The sequence below is a fragment of the Schistocerca nitens genome, chromosome 12, assembly GCF_023898315.1.
Source record: "Schistocerca nitens isolate TAMUIC-IGC-003100 chromosome 12, iqSchNite1.1, whole genome shotgun sequence".
Classification (NCBI taxonomy): domain Eukaryota; kingdom Metazoa; phylum Arthropoda; class Insecta; order Orthoptera; family Acrididae; genus Schistocerca; species Schistocerca nitens.
The window spans coordinates 195,079,179-195,103,092 of record NC_064625.1 but is presented as its reverse complement, the minus strand read 5'-3'; the positions used below and the strand labels follow the sequence as shown (position 1 = coordinate 195,103,092).

The 23,914-nt window shown below is 40.9% G+C and overlaps 1 protein-coding gene across 1 annotated transcript; it reads right to left on the bottom strand.

Annotated features, from left to right (window-relative positions):
• Positions 1-1,273: 1,273 nt before the first annotated feature.
• Positions 1,274-22,006, bottom strand: LOC126215156 (calexcitin-2-like). Its single transcript, XM_049941821.1, has 7 exons — positions 21,852-22,006; positions 13,001-13,081; positions 10,281-10,333; positions 6,916-7,035; positions 5,221-5,335; positions 3,044-3,141; positions 1,274-1,950 (listed from the first exon to the last, which is right to left on the bottom strand). The coding sequence occupies exons 2-7, from the start codon at positions 13,050-13,052 to the stop codon at positions 1,834-1,836; spliced, it is 555 nt and encodes a 184-aa protein (XP_049797778.1). The 5' UTR covers positions 13,053-13,081; positions 21,852-22,006; the 3' UTR covers positions 1,274-1,833.
• Positions 22,007-23,914: the final 1,908 nt, after the last annotated feature.

Sequence of the window (23,914 nt, the reverse complement as noted above, 5' to 3'; positions counted from 1 at the left end):
GGACACTGGCGATAATATTGGTAAGCTAACAGTGATTTTCTTAACTACTTTATTTCCCATAATATCAGTCAACGGACTGAGTAACTCTTAAACCTGGATCGTCATCACTTGCATGTGACGACTTGATAAAATATTTCGTCGTCTCTTGACAAGTCAGTATAAGTCTAGAATTAGCCTAGACTGTTTTTGAACTAAATTTTCTAATTCTATTTGACAGATGATATTATACGTGTATGTGTTGTTCACTGCTTGCTTCTGTCATACTAATGCTTCATTATAACAACAAAAATTGTCAATTGTTGATAATGTAATGTAAATGGATAGATAAAAAAATCTACTCACCACTTCGTGACAGCAGAACACACACACAAAAAGTTTTAATTTTTACAAGATTTCGGAGCCAGTGTCTCCTTGTAGGGTACGGAAGAAGGGAGAAGTAAGATGACTGGAGATGTTTAGGAAAAGGGTACAATTAAGAAAAGTCACCCAGAACCCTGATCCAAGTCAGAGTTACCGGACGGGATGAGAAGGAAAGACTGTACCACTTTTCCTATACCTCTCTAGTCTTTTTCCGTCACCTCTTTTCCTTTCCTTCAACTCTTCTGCCAGAAAAAAGAGCCACTGGCTCTGAAAGCCTGTAAATTCCATAATTATCTTTTTCGCTGACCAACACTTATTGTCCAAGACAATGTACTGGATTCTAACATGCAAAAAGTCTTTGAGCCAGTCACGTTTCTTGTGAAACTATTCCCTGTGTTTAGACCACTTTTCATGGACTAAAGTGTCGAATTTTTTCCAGGAAACTTGGAGTGTCTTGCATAGGTCGCAGGGCATCGTGTGTACACAGGGTGAATTTTGTTTTCAGTGAGTGATGGTTTCTGAATCTGGACCAAATCATGCCTGAGGCTTACCCTTCTCTGGGAGACTCACTGTCTGCGAGTGCTGCTGTGGACGCACCATCTGAGCGGGCACCAGTCTGGGGGTCGGTTAAGTCAGACATCTGATGTGACGGTAGATCAGTGTAGCCACCTCTCGTCACACAAACATCACGCCATCTCAAGATATTCACAGAAACATCACAGAAACGTTAAAGAAATGAGAAGTATGTCAGTGTGTGATAGCTAACCCGAAAGACCAGTTCTAGAATCGAATTATTCCTTTCAAGGCGTCCATATTACCTTGTAAATCAGTCAGTGTGGTATCTTTGGGTAAAACACATCAGACTTATCTAATGTTTAATTTTATGGGTATGGTAACAGGAACGGAAACCATATTTGTTTGCCAATGTCTTTCCTTTACTTTCAACATCTCATATGAATACAAAATATTGCTCAGTATAAAGTGCTTCATAATCTGTTCAACTCTCTTACATTAAATAAAACAGTTATCTGGCATATTTGTAAAAATACAATTTCATTTTAACAGAGGAACATGAGGAAGAATAATGTGACAGGTCCATATAAAGTTAACAGAGCGTGTGTGAGGAACTTACATGGTGAACATAACTTTGATAACAGAACGAAAACAACAGTGATACTTTGTATAGGTTTACAGGCCTTTGGTATTTGTTGCATGGAGATAATGGAGTTTGGGCCATGGACGTGTGGAGGAGGCAGCTAAACAGGTGACCCTGCCTGGTGGGCAATGCACACATATGGATACCATTGCTGTCCCTCATAACATATAACAGCAGAGCAGTAACTGCCGACACTGGAATTAGTGGATCTTCAGCTGTGCACATCCATAAGAGAAAGCCATTTCTGTATGCCTTGTCTTCTCATCCCTCCTCCATCATCATTTTCCCTCTTCCTCTGTCTCACTTCCTACAGAAGCCTAATCGAATGAAGTTTTGCCAAAGATGAAGTTTCCTGGAGCTTGAGGGTCCGTTGAAGAGAAGAATTCCCTCCACAGCTTCTCGAAGACTTGCGGTGTAACCTTCACAGTCTGATTCTGTAAGAGACACACGAAATTCAGCTCTCGGCATAACATTTGTGTGTTTTTTTTCTGTGTGTTCAAATTCACATTAATGATAAAATGGTTAATACAGGTATAAAAAATTAAAATAAGAATAAAAAAGAACAAATAACAGTTTACAACAGATGTAAAATGCAGTGAATTGAAAGGAGCAAGTGGTCAAATCAAAATATCTACAACAAGAAAGGCATCTATAGAAGCACAAATACAAAACGCTTTATCACGATTTTGACAATGGTTTTTTTCTGTGTATTTGAGTTCTTAATGATGACCCATAATCTCAACAGAGTAGAGGCACTTGAAAGATAGGTTATAAGATAACTATAAATCCATCAAGTCTCATAATTGGTCACTAACGGGATTGAGCATCTTGCATATAAGAGAAGAGGACTACTACTTTTAACAGATTTAACTTGTTCTATGAGTTCGTTTAAGCAGATGAAATGGATTTTTGTTGCCAAGGTTTGGCACCTAGTTAGTAAACTGTTTTAAAGGCTCCAGCTGAGGGAAGCGTCATACTTGTGCAGGAGTACAATAAACAGATTTTTATTTAAAAAAAAGAATAACAGAATAAGTATATGCCTCACTTTGTATCTGACCATCTTCACTCGAGTCGTGAAAATTCCAACAAAGACAGCCTGTTCTGGCAACCGCGTTTTGGGACTGAACGGTCGACTTCATAGCTGCTGGGGGTAGCCTGCTAGCAAACTGGGTCTGGAGGTTGAATGTATAAAACGGCGACATGCGACCATTCAGCTACAGCTGTTCATTTCTGAAGACAGTCTACACTCTACACTACTGACAGTGTCAACAACGAGTGTCGCCTGTAATGTGTTAACCGCTACAGCGTGTGGTGAAACCTACATCAGTTCCTTTATGTTATAACGAGCACGTTATCGGACATAACGTTCAGACTGCTTTATGAGACGCCTTCACAGAGCGCCTTACAAGTGATGAAGAGCAGTGAGAGTGGGCTACTGTGTCCTCCCCTCTGGTTCCAGAGCTAAGCCGCTGTGAGTGCAGTAGGCTATTCTACTGCCTCACTTGTTGTCGTCGGAACCAAACTTACGTTGGTGAACTTGCTGAAGGCGTTCTTGCACTCGTCTGCTGAGATGCCGTAGCTGGTGTACACTTTGACGAACTCGTCCAGGTCGATACTCCCGTCACCTGTCGAAAGGAAAAGGTGGCAACTGTCAGCTCCAAAGGAGTACGCGTTACACAGAAAATCAGGTACATTGACAATCTGAGATTATTTATTGCTTGTGCAGCTACGGAAATGAAATTACTTTCATTGTACGGTAGGCAACTTTTTCCTACGTAACACACTGATAAAATGGCGAAAATCGTAATACAAGGGCCAAATACAAAGACAAATTGTACCCAAGATACCATAACCACACCCATCAACAGCTCATTTGAGCGATCCTTTCAGCTATAATTTTGCACAATACATAAATATAGTATTTCTCAAGCCAAGATGGTCATCCTATTATTTCATTTGGAAGAAGCTAACACATAAAAGGGCAGAATTTTAATTTATATGATATTACCAATTGGATGTATTTCCTACAAGATGAACTACAAATCTGCAAAAAATTTAATCTATTTTTTAAACATACAAATTTCTTACAAATTTTTAGTTATCACTTTGCGGAATACAAAAATGCCATTTAATTGATCCAAAACAATTTATTTAAGAAAGGAACATGTATAAGTTTTAACCTTTGTAATTACACCATGCATTCTGCGAAGTTTAGATTTTAAATGAGAAGTTAATTAAAAAACTGAAACTATCGTTTTGTTACATTTCAATTTTAATGTCACAATATATCCACATTTATCTTAATTCAGTTTTGTTTAGAAAGTTGTTAGTAATTTGATATGTTCGTCCTTGTCGAAGATTTGCACGAGAAAATAGTGTATAGAAAGACTGACGGCATGCTAGTTAGGTGTTTTTTGTTACATTGCTTCAAGATGTGTAAACTGTTCATAATGTATCATTTGTCAGTGAAGAACTAGTCTTATATCAGTTCTTGTAAACGTATTTTATGTGGAGAGATTTTGTTTTAGAATATGTGAGTGGAAGAGCAATTGTAGTGGATTCAATGGAAATTCGTGTTTTAATTTGCACATATACCAACTTGGGACCCCTGGTCAAGAAGATGTAATTAGTAACTCCAAGCATCTTCAAGTTCACCAAAAATAATATAAGTACTAAAATTAATTGTTATTTACAATTTTCACTTTGCACAAGGCAAAAGAATTAAAGGCTGCCTTTCTTAAGACCCCATCATTTTTCCGCACTAAGACACATAAGATTCAAATTTGGCTCAAAAGTCCTACATCCTTCTCCTACAATTCTGCGAATTATAGTTGTAATTCATGCTAAAAAGTCATCCCAAGACACAGATACTAAAGCATTGCTGAGGTACATGAAATCTTTTGTATAATTTGCAGAAAGGTAAACATTATGATACACAGGTACGTAGCTTGTGGGGAAAGTTGGAAGTTATGATGGTTTTACCCATCCAGGATTTTTATATTTACTATTAAAAACAGTCTTGATCACAACTCATTTATTAAGCTGACCGGTTTCGACCACTACTGTGATTCTCCAGCAGATTGAGGTTCCTACTCAATGGTATGAAGATGACCACAGTAGTGGTCGAAACTGGTCACCTTAATAAATAAATCGTGATCAAGACTGTTTTTAATACTACATATTTGTAACACATTGATCACTATAGTGTATTCAAAAGTAATCAAGATTTTTATGTCTAGGATGATGCGTGTTTTGTGAAAGCTATAAGGTATGACGTATTGATAACTACTTAAATTACAGTTTCCTACAGACATATGAGTCTCAACTTTATCTTCGATAGCGATAGGAGCTGAAGTAAAGAGTTAAAATTTTTTGCCAAAACCAGGACTTGAAACCGGGTCCCCCGCTCCAGTGGTGTGCCAACCGCCACACCACTGCAGAAGGCGTGACTTAGGGTTTGTGTTAGGGACAGCCTTGGACTAGGGCAGTGTGTCCTTTGGTGTGAGCCATAGTGCCACAGCCGTGTAGTGGTTAGCACTGTGTCTAGTAAGCGGACGACCTGGGTTCAAGACCTGACTTAGGCACAAATTTTAATTCATTACTCCAGCTTCTATCCATATTATTAGCATCACAATTATAAATGCAAGAAAGAAGGGTTCTGTTGAGGAACCTTCTCCGTGGACTCGTCCAGCCCGCTACTGTACCTGAGGCATCGACGTGCTGGAACATGAAGTCCCGGTAGCGGCTCTGCCAGTGGAGCGCCGAGTCGCCGCCCTTGGCGAAATCGTCCCACATCTGGATCCACTCCGCCTCGCTCACCTGTCAGTGGGCACACGCCAGGCAATCAGTGGCCAGTGGTAAACAAAAGGGGAAAAGGACTGTGACTTCTCCGTGTGACGAAAATTAGTTTTGCTGCCACCGCTCGATGGAAATAACGGCTACTGCACACGTTTCCAAGTTAATGCGTGTATGTGTTTGTAGGTAATGCAAGCACCATGGTGAAGATGAGCAAAGAAGCATACATTGTGAAAACAGTAAACGAATTTTTTGTGAAAGCTACTGACTGATTTCGCAAAATAGGCCTAGATTTAAGCTTTGAAAAATGTAGTTCATTCACTTTTGTACTGTCAAAAATACCTCACTTCCCGTTAATCTAGTGCATCAAGAAGAAATAAAGAGCGTAGAAAACTTCGAGTTCGTCGTTCATATTGGCGAAAACTTAAATGGAAGCAACCATATACAGGGACCGAGAAAGGGGGCGAGAAGGTTCGCACACAGGACTCGCATTCAGGAGAACGACGGTTCTACACGCTTCCGATCATCCCCATTTAGGTTTTCTGTGATTTCCCTAAATCGCTACAGGTAAAAGCCGCGATGGTTACTGTGAGAGAGCACGGCCGAATTCCTTCCCCATCTTCCCCTAGCATGATGGGGCCGATGGCCTGCTGTTTGGCCCCTTTCCTCAAATCAACGCTCCAACTGACCATACACAGGATGTTTGGGGGAAACTACCCATGTCGCAGCATACTGCAAAACATTACAGCAGTGTTTACATCACTGGCAAGCTAACTGCTACAGCTGTTAGGAGTAATATGTTTTTTCTAGACGGGTTAGCACCTGCAGGTACTCGTACTAGTAGCATTAACAAGTCATCAATATTTGTATTCTCCCGGCCAGCATATCAGCTATCGACGTGTGGACACAAAACAAACAATTAACACAGGCAGGTGTAGTCAACTACATGGAACAGTTGCGACCGTGCCCGAAACATCAGGTAGTAAATTATGTGACATGTTTGTCAGAAGACCGATAGACACAAAGAGGGAAAGAACGGAGAGTCTTACAGAACATCTCACTCACAAGATGGCTATACACTGCGCAGCCCCAGAAATTCCAGAAGCGGACAGAAATTAGTTGCAGCGCGAGATGCGAAAACTGACCCGTTGAGAGCGATGACGGTATTTAAGTTATAAATAATCGCTGTTTTTCGGGATTTGTACAGTCTTGGCTCTTTATTCACTTTTTACTAATAACTCATGTTAAAAACCGACATGTCAGTTTACCACGTCAGCAGTGCTAACATTTTTATTTTTAATAAATAGTTTTTTAGAAAAACAGGTACTGTTTATTTCAACATTTTTATTATTCTGAGATACTCAGGTATTATAGAAAATGGGAAAGGTGATCAGAGGTTTTTAATTAGAAAAAATTGGGAACAAAGGCGTGACAGAATAACAGGTATGGCCTCACTCGGGCAATAATGTGGTTGTTGGCAAGTGGCGTGGCCTACTAGACGGTGTTGATACACAAGGGCAAGACCCGCCCCCCACCTGGCCTGTGCGCTTTGCTTTGGAGCCTCCAGCCACCAGCCTCCAGCCCCCAGCCTCCAGCCTACTCACCTCCCCGTCGCTGTCGGCGTCCGCCCTCTGCTGCAGAGCCTGCCACACCTCCAGCAGGGCGCCCCGCGTCTTCTGCTGCTCCGCGCTGCCCTCGGCCCAGCCGCGGCTGCGGCAGATTTTCTGGAACACGGCACAGCTGTGGTCACACCCACCTGCCCACCTCTGGTGCAACACCTCCCCTCACCAAATAAACCTACCCCTCAAATGACGACTACTATCCTTTTCTGTTTTCTACTCTGAATAGCGTCACTGATAAGTACTTCCAGGGTTTGAGATGTCGACTGCCGTAAAAAGAACAAGACGTACAGAAAATAGTCACTTGTAAGTGAAAATAGTGTGTTTCCAAGTTTCTAACTCGCCTTACAGGCTGTGTATATGGCCACCATTTGTGATGCGACAAATGTCAATGTCCTCTGTCTCGCTGTCACAGATTGCGTGGTAAGGCACGATGACAGCCCACTTTCGATGAGTTTTTGTTGGGTTGCCTGTCTGGGGCGTGAACTTTCTTTTTTTAATCAATGTGACGGTATGGAGCAAACGATTGCTTTACTCATTCTGATGTGCCGAGCCCACAGTGCACCTATGCCACAATGCGTATCACCTATCGAAACTCGCAGTGACACTCTGTCGGTTGATATGTAGACACAAAATTTTCCTCTACCTGTTGTAGTTTTCAAGCTCATGTCTCCTGAATTGCCAGAGAAACTAAAAAAATGCTGTAACTTGAATATACGAAATCCACGGATTCTTACATAAAGTTTGTGTTTTCAACTGCCATTCAGGACAGACACCTGATGACAATAGTGTTAATAGTTCATGCAGATACATTTTCTATACTATTTCTGTAATGCAATTTTCTAACTTTATGACTCACCTCAAACTCTTATCAATTCAACTCTGACTATAATCGTTTCTCCTAGTAGTGCATTACAACAAATACTTCATTCTCCTCTTTGAAACAAACGTTTTATGTTTACCCAAAACTTCCAGTATCGAAAGATATTGCTACTCAAATTAACTGTACTCTAGAATTTTTCAATCTTTAAGATATAATCTTTTGGAAATTTAATGTTATAGTTTTGAGTCACCTAACTTGCTCTATCCAAAAATATATAACTTTGCTAGAATAACATGTTGGTATCGGAAATACTGCAGTTACAAACTAAAGAGTTTGCAGATCATTCTTGGGTGGTTTTTGTGGTTCCATCTGCGCTCCAAAACTTTTGACCCCCCCCCAAGATAGTACCAATCAATTTTACAAATTTAAGAAGATACAGCACGTAGTTACACAAATATAGTTCAGTCTCTAATATGTTTATGTACTTTTTACTGTTTGCGTCTTTTACATTAGTATCTAAAATGTAATAGTCTCACATATTACAGCTTTGTAGTATCTCCCACCCACCCATCCTTAAACAGGCATTGTGCACAAAGCTAGCGTCAGCTGGTAGCCAGAATTCAAAAGGTCAAGTCACTGAGTTGGTGAGTCCTAATGGCCAGGTTTTGTTTCAGTCCAGTTCTCCACTTGTCGAGTTGCTTATCAGTTAGTTGTCTGTGCAAGTGTGAACTGCAGTTGTGAATTCGTATTACAAACAAGAAAACATTGTTGTTACTGTTCTGCTAACTTATTTTCTCTGTAGGTGAGTAGCATTACTACCATCTCTTCGTTGTTGGAGATTGTTGTCAGACAAACTGTGGTGTGCGTACTGTAAGACCTTCGGTACACACACCATCAGATTATTTGACCTGTTGCTCTAACGAAGTAGGCCAGTGTCAGCAATATGTCTCGTGGTCTTATCGTGGCGTGTTTATCTTCTGCAATTAGGTCAGACGATAGAAATGCCACTTGCGCGCTTAGAGTAGCAGATTGACAGTGACCAACTTTAAACAGAACTTGATTAATTTTCACACACATTTATTAAAATAATAACAAGCATAAAAATATCTTAACTTGGTTCTGGATGCTATTTACAATTGACAATCTGAGGTTCCTTTGGGTCTTGGTACGTTAATCTTATTCTCATATCTCTGATACTTGACAAAGTGTCTATACATTTATCTTCATGGCTACGTAGAGGAATATGATAATCTTATTAGGCGCAGTCTGAAACTTGACAACAGACTAATGGAGACTGACTACTCAGAGGTCTGTACACTCGTTATAATACCTCGAGCGTTCAGGTATCAGTGCGCGAGTGTGATCCGTGAGAAGAAAAGGTTCTACGTTAGCAGCAATCTCATTTGCTGCATTACATATTAATACGCGGATCGGCGGAAGCAGAATTTGGTCCGTCTCTAAGGCAGCGCCATCTCGTAGTGCGGAGACGGACGAGCGCTATGCCTACGCTGTTGTGCTTAGCGGAGCGCGCTCTAGTAGGAAAGTTGTGTACGCACTGACTACGCGGAACTACGTACACAACACAAACCTTCAACGAGAGACGGCTGACTGAATGACTGGAGTGTATTTCCATTCTGTTTCGATTCGTTTACTAGTCAACTCCGAAAAGTGTACGAGTTGCTTTACATCACCTACTTGCACAGTGTGTTGGCAGAGCAAAGTCGGCGTTAGGTTACGTTGATCACGTCATGTTTACGTGAACGGTAGACTATGGTACGGTTTTGAACAGGTATTGAGCAGAGGGAATACCAAAGGAAATAGGTTGCTATTTACAAAAGAAGCACAGCCCTTCATGGGTTCGTAACGAACAAAGTTACAGGTAATGCTGGCTGATGTTTCCCTGCAGCTAATCAAAATTTCTATCTGGACAAAAAGTTATTCGGGGTAGTCCACAAGTCACAGTGCTCGGCTTCCTCCGGTCTATCCAATGGGCGCGCTAAAACGTCTCCTGTCGTTACTCTGCGTCACGTGAGAGACGTTACGAGCAGCGTTTGTTTGTTTGGCATGACTTGAGTTACACGTTGCGAAAAGGGATCTGCTAACATCTACCGAAACAAAAACCAAAATGGCTTTGCACGCTTGTTGTGTAATTTTAGCCCCATACGATACGTAGCCATTTTTATATCTGTTAGTGAACCACAAACATCTGTTTATGTGTGCACATTTTCAAGATCCTTAGAATATAATGACCTTTATTCAAATTTGTGTTAGCATCTACAACGTGCATGCTCCACTTGATGTTATTCTGGATCCACACGCCCAAGAGTTTAGTCTCGCTACTGTTTGCTACAGGTTAACTTTAATAGTGACCCTCGGATGTAGATCACTTATAACTTCTACTATTGTTATATTGATATTTGTAATTACTTGTTTCATGTCAGATTGGTCATTAATTTCAAAACTTCTGACAATATCCCCTTGACTGGAGCAGAAAATTCTTCAGCACATATAAATAAAATATAATTACCTCAATCGCCATCTCAAAATCCTTCTTGTCAATCGTGCCGCTCCTGTTGACATCTGGAAAAAAGAGGCAAAATAAGATGCTTCATGCTGTATTTCTCAGTAGCTGTGGCTATATTTGCTAAGCACGAAACCAAACTTCTTTCCACTTACTCAAGATTACTCTTCCTTTATTTCCTCACCCCTTCCCCCTTGATGACAACTCTACGAAATCCCGCATTTTAGAACATTCTTTTATTGTGACAACTGCCAATGTTGTGACAGATTGCGATGTAAAACAACGGTACGACTGCTGCAAAAGCTGAATATCGCACTCGCAAACGCTGTGAGCACCAAAACAACGAGGACTGAACCCGTACTGGAGTGTGGAGCAACGGGAGAATGTGTGCTCGTCTGACACTCGGTCCACACTGCTTCCGACTTCTGGTCGAGTTTACGTCCCACGTGTGCAGCACTGTAGGGTTGGCTGATGACGTGGACACCCACATCGCGGTATTCCGTGGGCCACGTGGTCACTCTCTCCACGGTCCTACTACTGCCAAGGATCGTTTGACCATTTTGTTCCCCAATGGCGGTGCTGCGTCCCAAGACGACACGGCCCATGTCCACACCTCTCCCACTCTCCAGGACTGACATGTGAGCCCGAGGATGAATCGTAACACCTCACCTGGCCACCACATTAACCCGATCTCAATATTATTGACCCTTTGTGGTCTACTTTTGAGAGAAGAGTGCGTGAACGATATTCCTCTCAGTCTGAACTTGCCTATATTTTCCGGGAGGAATGGCATAAAAGTGACTTGAAAGCCTTGCAGGACCAGTATTTATGCACCCTGACGCCATGGGAAGATGTTTCGAATGCCAACGGTTTCCCTACACTGTATTAGGCGTGGTGATGTGTGGCGTTTTTGAGGTTTCCTCCTGTATAAAGAACTGCACTCCAAGGCCAATGAACTGGGACCCAACCACATAGAAAGGGAAGAGCAAGTACACGCATGATGAAATGGCAGGTATGATGCTGTGCCAGGTATTTTACGGACCTTCGAAAGACCTAAGTCGACCAAGGTCCCTGAACCAGACGAAGCTCCCTCCAAAGTCGCTGAGATGCTTGGGAGACACGGCTGAATTATTCCAGACAGTGTGACAGATATATGAGAGAGGAGAAATACCAACACGCTTCAACAATTAATTAATACCGATTCGAAAGGAGGCAATTGCTGATAGGTGTGAACGGTATTGAATTATCAATTTGATTACTCACGCTTGCAAAATAAGCAGAGGAATGGAAAAACAGGTAGAAGCCGACCTCGCGGATGATCAGTTTGGGTTCCAGAGAGATGCTGTAACTAGCGCGGTATTTGCATATTTAGTGAAAGTTTTCACAATGCTGATGGAATACACTATTTGAAAATCTGAATGCAACAAGGATAAAATTCAGGGAGCGGATGGGTTTTTACAACTCGTACAGAAACCAGATAGCAGTTGTAAGAGTTGAGAGGCATGAAAGGGAAGCATTGGGTGAGAATGGACTTGTACAGGGTTGTAGCTTATCTGCGACGTTATGTCATCTGTACATTCAACAACCTGTGAAGAAGACCGAGGAGAAATTTCGAAAGGTCATTACAGTTCAACGAAAAGCTAAAATTATTAATGCAATGAGAAAGCTAAAATCAGTAAATGTTGCGATATGCATGGAGGCAGATTTAAGTAATAACAGAGAGATAAACTGAGACTCTCAGTAAATAAGAGCGGAATAGGTTGTCGCTAAGGAAGGTGGTAGGAAGTAGAGAATTTTTATTACACTGAAACTATGAACATGAGTATTTATAATATCGAGTCGGAGGGCATTCACTACAGTAACACGAGAAAGAGGTGAATAGTAATGCCTTCCAATTTTTTATGTAAAAATCCTTAAGGCTTTTCAGTAAAACAAACGTTGCTAACATTCTACATGTTTATTCTTCACGTGTACATATTTATTTCTCAACATAGCCACCCTGGTGACGAACGCATTTCTCCCAACGAGAGACCACTTTGTTGATACCGTCACTGTAGAATGCCTGACCTTGTTGACGGAGCCACGACCTCACCTCTGTGTGCACCGCTTCGTCACTGTCAAAGTGAGCTCCTCGAAGGTGTTCGTAAGTTTTGGAGACAGATGAAAACCTGATGGGGCCAAGTTGGAACTGTGTGGAGGGTGATCGACGACGGTGAACCCGAGGCATCGGATAGCTGCAGATAAGTGCGATCGTGTGTGGTCTGGCGTTATCGTGCTGAAGGTGAGGCTGATCCATGTGTGGACAAAGGCTTCAAAGTCAAAACCCGATTACAACACGTTGTTTCTCACGCACCGACAGAGTTACGTTACGCACCGCGATGTTACGCGGTATAATTCCATGCCCTCTCGTGGTAGAGGGCTTAAAATATGTAGATACAGAAAATAAAGATATGGAATATTAATGACGTTTTTTTCTTTTAAAAATCTTGGTAACGTTTATTTAGTTAAAAAAAAGGTTCAAGAATTTTCACATGACAATTTCGAGGACTTTACTTTTCAGCACGTCCCCGTGTGGGAAATGAGGTGCCGCATGAAAAAGAAATTATCTGTTGTGACCAGAAAATTTGTCATTTCGTAAGCTTCAGTTGTACCAATAATGAAGTAATTATGCAGGTAATTGTAGCAATTTTGTTGTATACAAGCAATAATTATGCCAGACGACTCACCGAAGAATACGTGGAAGACGTACATCAGTTTCTTCTTCCTGAAGTCTGCCATCGCTCTGTTTTTGGTGTTGTATTAACTTCCTGCAAGAAGCAAATAGATCAGCTAAAGTGTGTTGACCCACGTACTAATTCTCATATGAAAAACAAGAGTTCTGTTTTCAAACTAACAGTTAATATTAATTGAAAGTGAGTGTAAAATAAAACAATAGCTGAAATCGCTAAAACCGAACGAGGCTCTACGGCTTAAAGGAATCCCTACGCCGGTCTGTTGTGCTATATCGGAACGTATCCTGGGTTCAAACAAGTGACCCCCTCGCCGCCGGACAGGGCAGTCTGGGGGCTGAGGGATTCCTCCAGCCCCGACCAGCACTACACTCGCTGCCACAGGTACGCTAACCAGCGGCAGTACAGCCACATCTGGTGCCAAACGAAATACGTATGTGACCGGAATGAGCACATTTGTTTACTTGTTAGCGTGTAGAGAAGTCTGAAACTGCACAAAGCGCCGTGCAGAGTTGTACCAAAGGAAAATTGCATCAAGAACACCACCAAATTGTGAGAGAGCATTTCCTCGCCAATGCGTAACTTTAGGTGGGGGACGCCTCTCGAAAACTACTCCCTAACCAAATCAATAAACCAATATTCAGATAATCATATCCAAGCCATTTAAACTATTACCACTGCATGAAACTAAACATACAATTAAATCTTATAACAGTGACTGCAAATCTAAGTAATGCTGTATCCTTCCTCGTGTTTTCTGCAACCTGGGGCGCCAGCCGGATATGTTGTGTTCGGTATGCAAGCACGAAGAATTTTGCGCGACAAAACAATATCTTGTCAGGTGCTTATGCTGCCATGTGGCACGAACGAATAATTTCTATATCGAGTCAGGCTGTATACTCATGAACTGCCCATTATACAAACACAGAGGCTTTTAAAGTTTTATTGGTGAAGAATTATCACTGAAAACGTAGTTTGCTTATCGCAGAGATCTTTTTGTAATCCCAGAACCCTTGCTATGTGATCACTACGGCCGTTAAAACCATATTTACGCTTCAGATTCGATATTACGTGGATATTTTGCTTGCATACGTACGGTGACTTTGAACCTCTGGATCTGGGTAACGGACACTGATATCGAAAAAACTTTCACAGTTTCTCGAAAATCATCTTAAGGACTTATTGTAAAAATTTTGATGTTTCACCATGAACAGAAATTATAGAAATGGCCTGAGCCTTGGTAAAAATTGTTGTTTTGAAGAGCGTGCCGCAGCGCGTAGTGTGAAGCAGTCGCCCTCCGTTTCTGGCGGTGGCGCCGCTGTGGCAGTCGCAGCTCTTTGGTGTCTCCCTCTGGTGGGAAAGGGGCAAAGGTTGTCCGTTCACGTGCATTTGAGGGGCGCTATGAGTTCGCCAGCTAGGCAGTCTGGATCAGTCTCTCGTCCTCAATTTGCTAGTCTGTCTCTCGTCCGAATTTGTGAGGCAGTTAATGTCTGTCTGTCGTCCGAAGTGCTAGCATGTCTTTCGTTCGGATCAACCTTTAAAGCCGGATAAATGAGAGTCTTTCCACTCCGCCAGTAAGAGAACTCAGCGAGTGGTCGCCCGGTCGGGGCTGAGTTCCTGCATCTGAGTCTGCGCGTTAGGCCGCCAGTCTGCTCGGGTTGCTCAGGCAACGGTCATTGGCGGTTGGATCGATCGGTTGGTCGGTCGCGCACTGAGACACGAGATGACTTGTCCGCCTTGAGCGTCGGCGCATCTGGGGTCGCCACGTGAGTCCAATGGACCGCACCGTATAGCGAGGAGTAGCCAGTCTGGCCGGTGCGAGCTGCGACGCCGTGAGACGGGAGATCGGCGCGCCTTCCTGCGTCTGTCGAAGCGGCTGGCAGCGGACGATTCGGGAGAGCGATTTGGGGGTCCTGCGCCAGGTCTTCTCCAGAAATTGCAGTTTATTAGAAGTTAAGTGATTGGTGATATATTGTTTCATTTACTTGTTAAATTCTACTTGTTTTCTTGGTGAGGTCACCAGCCTCTTTGTTTTGGGGTCGTCCCACCATTCTTCTCCGTTTGCTCACCCGCGGGAAGGTGGTTGTTTATAAATTGGGTGGTCCGTTTTTCCCATGTGGAGCAGGGGCGGGTTAGAGCAACCTGCGGTTCGGGTTGTTCGGTAATTTCCCTATCAATCTGCCGTACGTTAGTAGCTGCCTCTGTCACGTTTGTCGGATTTGGTGTAATAACGAACTCGGCAAGATGGCCGCCGAGTAAGTGACGCCAGAAACCATTTCCAGAAAGTTAAGTGATTTAGACAGGAATATAATTTAGTTCAACGCCGACAACAAATTAAATACGTGCATTAGTGTATCGTTTAGTCTTGCCGTTAAAGGTTTGACTTTTCTTTGCGTATTTTTTAAGAAAACACGAAAAGATCGTAACTTCGCGAAGTCGCGCTTAGGCATAAATTTTGTAAACGTGTTTATTTCTTGTTTCGCGGTAATTTAACTAGTTTCTCGGTAACAAATAAGTAAACTACCGTAAATAGCGAATAACTTCATTGTTTTAATACAGATTTCAGAAAAACAGCGTAACTTTATATCAGAAACTTGCTTATATACATTTGTTTATAGGCCTAATTCTCGTAACGTTTTTGGAGAATCAAAGTTAAAGTAGGCTATCTCGTTTAATTGTCCTTTTTTTCATTCCATCGAGTGAAATATATATTAAATAGCGTATACCTTCGTTGTTTTAATACAGATCTCAGAAAAACAGCGGAATTTTAAATCAGAAATTTGCTTATATACATTTGTGAATAGGCTTAATTCTTGTAACGTCTTTTTTGATTTTCGGTAATTCAATTGATTTATTCTAGCTTAAGTATTATTTTTGCCATGAGTGAGAAGTGCCTGACTTGCCGTAGAATTGTTAGTTCCGGGGTTTGGTGTGATGGATGCAGTAGTTTTTTTCACTGGGGGGACTGCAGTGGCGTGGGTGTTGGGAAAGTGGATCAGGCTCATCAGTGGTTATGTAGGATTTGCAGCAGAGATAGGAAAATAGTGGAACAGGAGGGGAAAATTGCTGCCCTTCAGGCTGAGCTAGATCAGGCTAGGGAAGATCTGGACAGGTTAAGGAGGGAGAAGGGCAAAGAGAGGTGGGAAGTGGCAACAGGTAGCAGAAGGAACAGGCCTAGAACTAAGTCTGACAGTTTTGTGGTGAATGTCAAAAATAAGTTTGACCTGTTGCTTCAGTTAGAAACTGATGAGCCTCAAGCAGAGGTAGGTGTAGACAGGACACAACAAACTTTCAATAGGAAATTGAAAAAGAATGTAGGAAAGTCATCGAAAAGGAAGAAAGTTTTGTTGTTAGGCAGTTCTCATGCCAGAGGTGTAGGCCAACTTCTGCAGGAGGAATTAGGACCAGAATACCAGGTCACAAATTTTTTCAAACCAAGTGCTAGTCTGGATCAGGTGACAGAGGATTTAGGTTCACTCTGTAAAGGATTTACCAGGGAAGACACCGTGGTTATTGTGGGAGGGCCAGGGAACAGCATCGACAGAGATCCTGGGTACAGTATAGTGTGTGACCTGGTAAAGATTGCGTCGGCATCGAGACACACCAATGTTGAGTTTGTATCTGTCCTGAGACGCCATGACCGGCCTCATTTGGACTCTTCTGTTGGGAGAGTTAATTTGGAGTTGGAACGGCTGCTTGGGTCGGGTGCGGGGGCTCATATTGGTGTGGTTCCTGTTGATTATCTCAGTAGGTGGGACTATACCAGGCACGGCCTACATCTCAACAGGAAAGGGAAGGGAAAACTGGCTGGGGTAATAGCAGGAAATTTTACCATGAATGGTAAAATACCAGTGGTTACAGGTGTTGGAGCAGCACCTTTTTTAGGATAGGTAAGACAGAAAGATGTCAAGTTCTAAGAGAAGTTAGGATTGAAACAAATCTTCAGTTTAGGAAAGAAATTAAACAGCACAATTCTAGCACATTGGATCACCAATCACAGCTGTCAATTATAAATTTTCACCAATCACCAGAAATTTTATCTCCACCAAGTTGTATCTCAGTCCTAGGTAATTGCATTGATGAATTAAAGTCACCAAACCCAGTTGACATAATCTGCCTCTCTGAACTCCATGTGACCACTGGTATAGGAACTAGGCCTAAGCACAATGAGAAACTCAGACAGGAGAGTACTGCAAATGTTAGAATAAGGAAAGGTTCTCATAAAAGTATAATTAAAAATAATGTAAGTATATTTCATCAAAATATTGGGAGTTTAAAGGATAAAGTAGATGAGCTTCTGGTTTGTTTAGAAGATTTAGAAGCTGAGAATGAAATAGATATACTATGCCTGTCTGAGCATCACATTGTTCCTGATATGGATAAGGTAAATGTAAGTGGATATAAGCTCTCTGCACATGTAATGAGAGAAAATATGGAGAAAGGAGGAATTGCCATATATGTCAAAAGTTATCATTGTGCAAAAAGTATAGAAACAAAAAAGTTTTGTGTAGAGAAACATATAGAAGCATGTGCCTGTGAGCTTAAATTAAATAAAGGCACATTTATAATTGTAACTGTATATAGGTCCCCATCAGGAAATTTTCATCTATTTCTGAAAAATTTGGACTCCTTGTTGTGCTATCTGTCAGACAGAGGGAAGCATATTATTATTTGTGGGGACTTCAATGTAGATTCTCTTAAAGAGGGTAATAGGAAAAATGACCTTGAAGTATTACTTGGTTCTTTCAATTTGACACCCGTTATTGATTTTCCTACTCGAGTGGTAAAAGATAGCAGCTCACTGATAGATAACTTCTTTATAGACCAAGATAAGTTTAACCAGATAAATGCTCAGCCTGGTGAGAATGGTCTTTCTGATCATGGTGCACAGCTAGTTACAATATATGACATAGCTCCATTCAGCAATACTAAACAGTCCTCCAAAGTAGTACGTTCAGTCAACGATTTAACAATTGCAAATTTCAGGGAAAGCCTACAGCAGTTAGACTGGGATGAGGTGTACCGTGAACCTGATGCCAATTTAAAATATAATTTATTTCATGACATTTTTGTAAATGCGTTTGAAAACTGCTTCCCCAAGAAAATAGTTAAATATACTCGTAAGAAACCTTGTAACAAACCATGGCTTACTAAGGGTATAAAAATATCTTGTAACCGGAAAAGGGAAATGTATCTGACAGCAAGAAAGAGTAGTGACCCAGAAACTATCAAACATTATAAAAACTACTGTGTTATATTAAGAAAAGTTATTAAAAAATCCAGGAGTATGTGTATCATGTCTGAAATCAGCAACTCTGATAATAAAATTAAAACAATTTGGAATATTATTAAACGAGAAACAGGTCAACCAAGAGCAGAGGAAGACAGTATTACCATCAAATTGAATGAAAACTTTACGAACAAAAAGTCAGAAGTTGAAAATATTTTTAATAATCATTTTCTAAATGTTGTGGATATAGTAGGATCTAGGTGTTCATTAGAAGATGCTAGGCTGTTAATGGAAGAGGCCATACCTATGCAATTTGATACAATTGAAATCTCACCCACTTCTCCCTCTGAAATTAGGAAAATAATAAACTTGCTTAAAAGCAAAAACTCACATGGAATTGATGGCATTTCCAGCAAAATACTAAAAGCTTGTTCTCAACAGATAAGTAAGATTCTCAGCCACCTGTGTAATAGCTCTCTGGAACAGGGCATTTTCCCTGATAGACTGAAATATGCTATTGTTATACCTTTGCATAAAAAGGGGGATAGATCTGATGTCAACAATTACCGTCCAATCTCCCTTCTAACAGCTTTATCCAAAATTTTTGAGAAAGTAATGTATTCAAGAGTAGCTTCACATATCTGTAAAAATGAAGTACTAACAAAATGTCAGTTTGGTTTCCAGAAAATGCCATATATGCTTTCACCAGTCAAATTTTGAATGATATGAATAACCGAACGCCACCCATTGGGATTTTTTGTGATCTCTCAAAGGCTTTTGATTGTGTAAATCATGAAATTCTGCTAGACAAGCTCAAGTATTGTGGCATGAGTGGGACAGTGCACAAATGGTTTAATTCGTACCTAACTGGAAGAGTGCAGAAAGTTGTAATAAGTAGTTCTCATAACATGCAAAGATCAGCACATTCCTCAAACTGGGGAACTATCAAAAATGGGGTTCCACAAGGGTCAGTCTTGGGTCCTTTGTTGTTCTTATTATATATTAATGACTTGCCATTCTATATTCATGAAGAGGCAACGTTAGTTCTCTTTGCTGATGATACAAGTATAGTAATCACACCTGTCAAACAAGAATGAACTGATGAAATTGTCAGTACTGTCTTTCAGAAAATTACTAAGTGGTTCCTTGTAAACGGACTCTCACTGAATTTTGATAAGACACAGTACATACAGTTCCGTACAGTGAATGGTATGACGCCATTAATAAATATAGACCTTAATCAGAAGCATATAGCTAAGGTAGAATATTCCAAATTTTTAGGTGTGTCCATTGATGGGAGATTAAATTGGAAGAAACACATTGATGATCTGCTGAAACGTTTGAGTTCAGCTACTTATGCAATAAGGGTCATTACAAATTTTGGTGATAAACATCTTAGTAAATTAGCTTACTACGCCTATTTTCACTCATTGCTTTCATATGGCATCATATTTTGGGGTAATTCATCACTGAGGAATAAAGTATTTATTGCACAAAAGCGTGTAATCAGAATAATAGCTGGAGTCCACCCAAGATCATCCTGCAGACATTTATTTAAGGATCTAGGGATATTCACAGTAGCTTCTCAGTATATATACTCTCTTATGAAATTTGTTATTAACAACCAAACCCAATTCAAAAGTAATAGCAGTGTGCATAACTACAATACTAGGAGAAAGGATGATCTTCACTATTCAAGATTAAATCTAACTTTGGCACAGAAAGGGGTGAATTATACTGGCACTAAAGTCTTTGGTCACTTACGAAATAGTATCAAAAGTCTGACAGATAACCAAGAAGTATTTAAGAAGAAATTAAAAGAATTTCTGAATGACAACTCCTTCTACTCCATAGAGGAATTTTTAGATATAAATTAAGAAAAAAATATTAAAAAAATAAAAAAAATAAAAAAAAGTTGTTATATTAACTTAAGTATGTTGTTAAATTAACCATATTATGTCATGTATTGGAAAATTCGACTCGTTCCACTTCATTACGAAATATCGTATTCATGATCCATGGAACTTGTATTAATCTAATCTAATCTAATCTATTGCTTGGAGTGTAACGGCCCAATACCTGAAATATGTTTTGATCTTTGTAAAATTGAATATTATTGCCTATGATCTTGAGAGGCGGTATCTGTGTACTGTAGAACATCTTAACTATTGTTTGGCCAACCTTGTAGAATTTTATATAAGATTGCATTTAATGGGCTTTTATGTAAATGGTCATTTTAGTTTATAAAGTTGCCACCCTTCCACCGTAAGACTTTTCTTAGAAGTTAAATCAACTTGCACCTTCGGTGGCAAAGTTAATATTTTAATTTTAGTGTTTTGTACCATTTCCATCCCTCCTACGGGGTGCATAGGTTGTGTGCTTGTGTGAATTGTTAAAACTTTTAGTTTAAAGTAATCTGCTGTGTTGCAGATTTGCACCAGTGTAGTCTTTCGGAGGTTATTGTGAAAGGTCGTAACTACGGCCGTGTCAAAAGGGAGCGGCAAGGCTCTCAGCCCAAAAGCTGATTCAGTCAAACAGTTGTTTCTTTCTGCCTCTGAATAAATTGTAACTTGATATTTAGAAGGTACTTTCTGATTATAATTTCAAATCTGTTTCTTTTTAAAAAAAGATTTAGGCACCATTAAAGTGAATAAATTACCATTTGTCAAAAAGGAATTTGCTTATGATTTCATCAGTTACTCCCTGGCAACTACTTCAACGCTCTGTGTTAATGTTATTGATGAGTCGCTAGTAAGTGGAACAAATTATTACGAATATTTTTTGAAAATAAAACACGGTTCATGGCCATTTGGACAATGCCAACTTTTGGTGCGTAAAATTCGTGATTTTTCTGGTGTATCTCGGTAACGGATTCAGGTTGTCGAAAATGGGTAAATGGTGTTTCTAGATAAATTTCTAAAGAGTGTGTAGTCAAAACCTGACAGTTTTATTGTGGTTACTTATTTAGATAACAGCAGACCATGGTGCAAAAACGGTTGAAAACCGATTTTTGCCATTTTGTACGTAAGTGCTGTAACTTTTTAATTTCTGAATCTTGGTAACACAAATGATATCGAAAAAGTTTCCAAGTTCCCAGAAAATGGTTTCTTAAGAACATACGTATAGTTGGATGTGGAAATCCCCACAATAGATACTTTTCGTAGCGAAAACTTACGATTTTTGGAGGCTTTCTAAGGGTCCGTCGATCAACAAATGTTCTTTTGTAAAGCAACTAATGTGTACCATAGACCATACCTCAAAAGAACCAAACGATTTGCTCAATGTACCTGGGCTGGAGGATGTATGTAATGTTTATATTTCGACCCTGTACTCTAGGATAGCTAGAGGACAGCTTTTTTTCCAAAAGGTATACCGAATGGTCGTTAGGCCAAGAGCTAGGTGAAATACTTTACCCGTTATCTCTGTGATCAACAGAACCCGAGATATTAGCCCACGAAATATCGTATTTGCGCTAGCGGCTTTGTGGAAGACTGTCGAACTCTGGCCGATGAAGTGTTTTTAAAGGGATTAGTCAATACAACCGCCTCCCAAAATATTTACACATTAATCCTGAAATACTGTAGAGTGAGATGGTGATACTGGATATTGCCCGCATACCTGTTGCCGAAGAGAAGCTGCGAACAGGAGGCTCCAGTTGGAAGGCGACTCGGCTTCTGGATGCGCGGGCCAGGTGTCCAGCTGGCAGCTGCCGTCCACTGCGGTGAATATATAGGCGGGCGAGTGACGTGCGTCTCCCGTTTCAAGAGCCGCTCTGAGTGTTTGTCAGGGGATAATGGGCGTAATTAAGACAGCGCTATCGGGAGACACGCAGAAGCGCATTGCTCGATGAGGCTCCGTCGTCTCGAGAGCAGATTATCTCGAGTGCTGTCTCCATATCGGAGAGATAACAGCGAGCGTGGAGAGCTGCTGCAGCCCTGGATTACGTAATTTACGATGAGATGGACCTGTCTAGATGACGCCATGCAGCACATTAAATTTTTCCAATTACCCAGTAGCGCTTCGAGTGCCATCGTTATCTAGAGCAGCTACGGCCCGACATTCGTATCAACCACTCGCTCTTGTTTTTATCCCACTTTCCTGTTATTCTGGGTGGGAATGCGCGCACAGCACCCCCACTTTACAAAGAGCGAAGAACGGCTGCAGGGAATGACAGCTGACGTCCGTCTGTTACACGAGGGTCCTGGCCATATTGTCAGGCCTGATATGATTACAGCCGCGGAGAGTCCTGCTCCTCTGTGTCTTCTTGTAGCTCCCGCAGCATCTGGTGTAGTCCAGCCAAAGTCCGTGGTCTCGTACACGGGGCGCGTGTCTGGTGTGCGAATCAAACCAAAGGACGTACCGTGTCGCTCCTGGGAGAGGTTTGTTGTCGGACCCGGATTATTTCTCAGACCTGCTGCACACACACACTGTCAGTCTAAATAACGGTTCCTAACCTCGTTTTGACCCTAGAGACACGGTTAAAACAGTCATTTCTTCTGAACTACCAATCCAGCGGTTCCCGACCTGCGGGTAATTACCATCTGACAAGGAGAGGTTGGACGGCTCTCACCGATCCTGCTCAAACAGTGTGTGTAGCAGCAAGTACACGGCCCTCTCAAATGGCGAAAATACAGCTTGTTTCAAAATGAATATTGACACACACAGTGGTTACGGTTACTACGAGCCACACCACAAGTTGGGAAACGGGGCCAGATTTCTAGTAGTTTACTGTCGAGATTTTCACACAGAAATGTTTTATTCATATCTTCTTACAGAAACCTACAGTACGGCAATAAACAGCCTTTCAAACACGCCCCTAACGGAAATCAAATCATTTATAGCAATACAACAATTTTAAAAAAAATTATTTTTTAAAAAAACGCAAGTAACAGTACAGCAATCAACAACCTTTCAAAACACGCCGCTAACGCCAATCAAGTAATTTACAGCTATGCAACAGTTTAAAAATTTCTTTTAAAAACGGCAATCAAGTCATTTATAGTAATACAAGTTTAAATTTAAAAAAAAAAACACGGAAGCTAACAGTACGGCAATAACAGCCTTTCAAAACATGCCGCTAACGCCAATCAAGTAATTTCTAGCAATACAACAGTTTAAAGAAAATTTAAAGAACATTAGTAAATCGGCTACTAAAGTAAATACAGAACTTTGTTAATAAAGTACAGTGAGGTAGTGAAGCTTCCAACACCGCCAATAAAAAAAAATCAAAGGTCTCAGGAAACACACGATTAATGGCAATAAGGTAATGGAGGAATTTAAAAGGTTTTTAAACAAAAGTGTCCTGGAATATCATTAGAACATAACAGATATGGCGGACCCGTGTAAGGCGGCCACAAATCACCCACTCAGGGATGCTCAGGCTAGGCAGAATACTGACCAATTTAAATACGCCCGTAAACACAATTGCCACTCTCAGGCTGGTCACTGCACCGACTTTTGGCCAGCGAAAACTTGTAATACTTGTAATAAGATGGCTTAACTTGCTGACAGAATTAGATCTAACCTCGTGCAAGGAAACATTACACCACACAGTCCTGAATCAGCGACCACACGATCGACCAACAAGAAGCACGAATTTACTCATAACACACGACAGAATAGCGAAACAATTAAAATGCCAAAACTACACCTCCCATCGAACAGTAACGAGAGGAGGAGGA

What these genes read in the sequence shown, in the direction of transcription:
- LOC126215156 (XM_049941821.1), bottom strand. Translation starts at nt 13,052, where the DNA reads ATGGCAGACTTCAGGAAGAAGAAACTGATGTACGTCTTCCACGTATTC. An exon ending in ATTTTGAGATGGCGATTGAG is followed by an intron (nt 7,036 to 10,280) that starts GTAATTATATTT and finishes GCCGTGTTCCAG; the next exon opens with AAAATCTGCCGCAGCCGCGG. An exon ending in CCTTCAGCAAGTTCACCAAC is followed by an intron (nt 1,951 to 3,043) that starts GTAAGTTTGGTT and finishes TGTCTCTTACAG; the next exon opens with AATCAGACTGTGAAGGTTAC.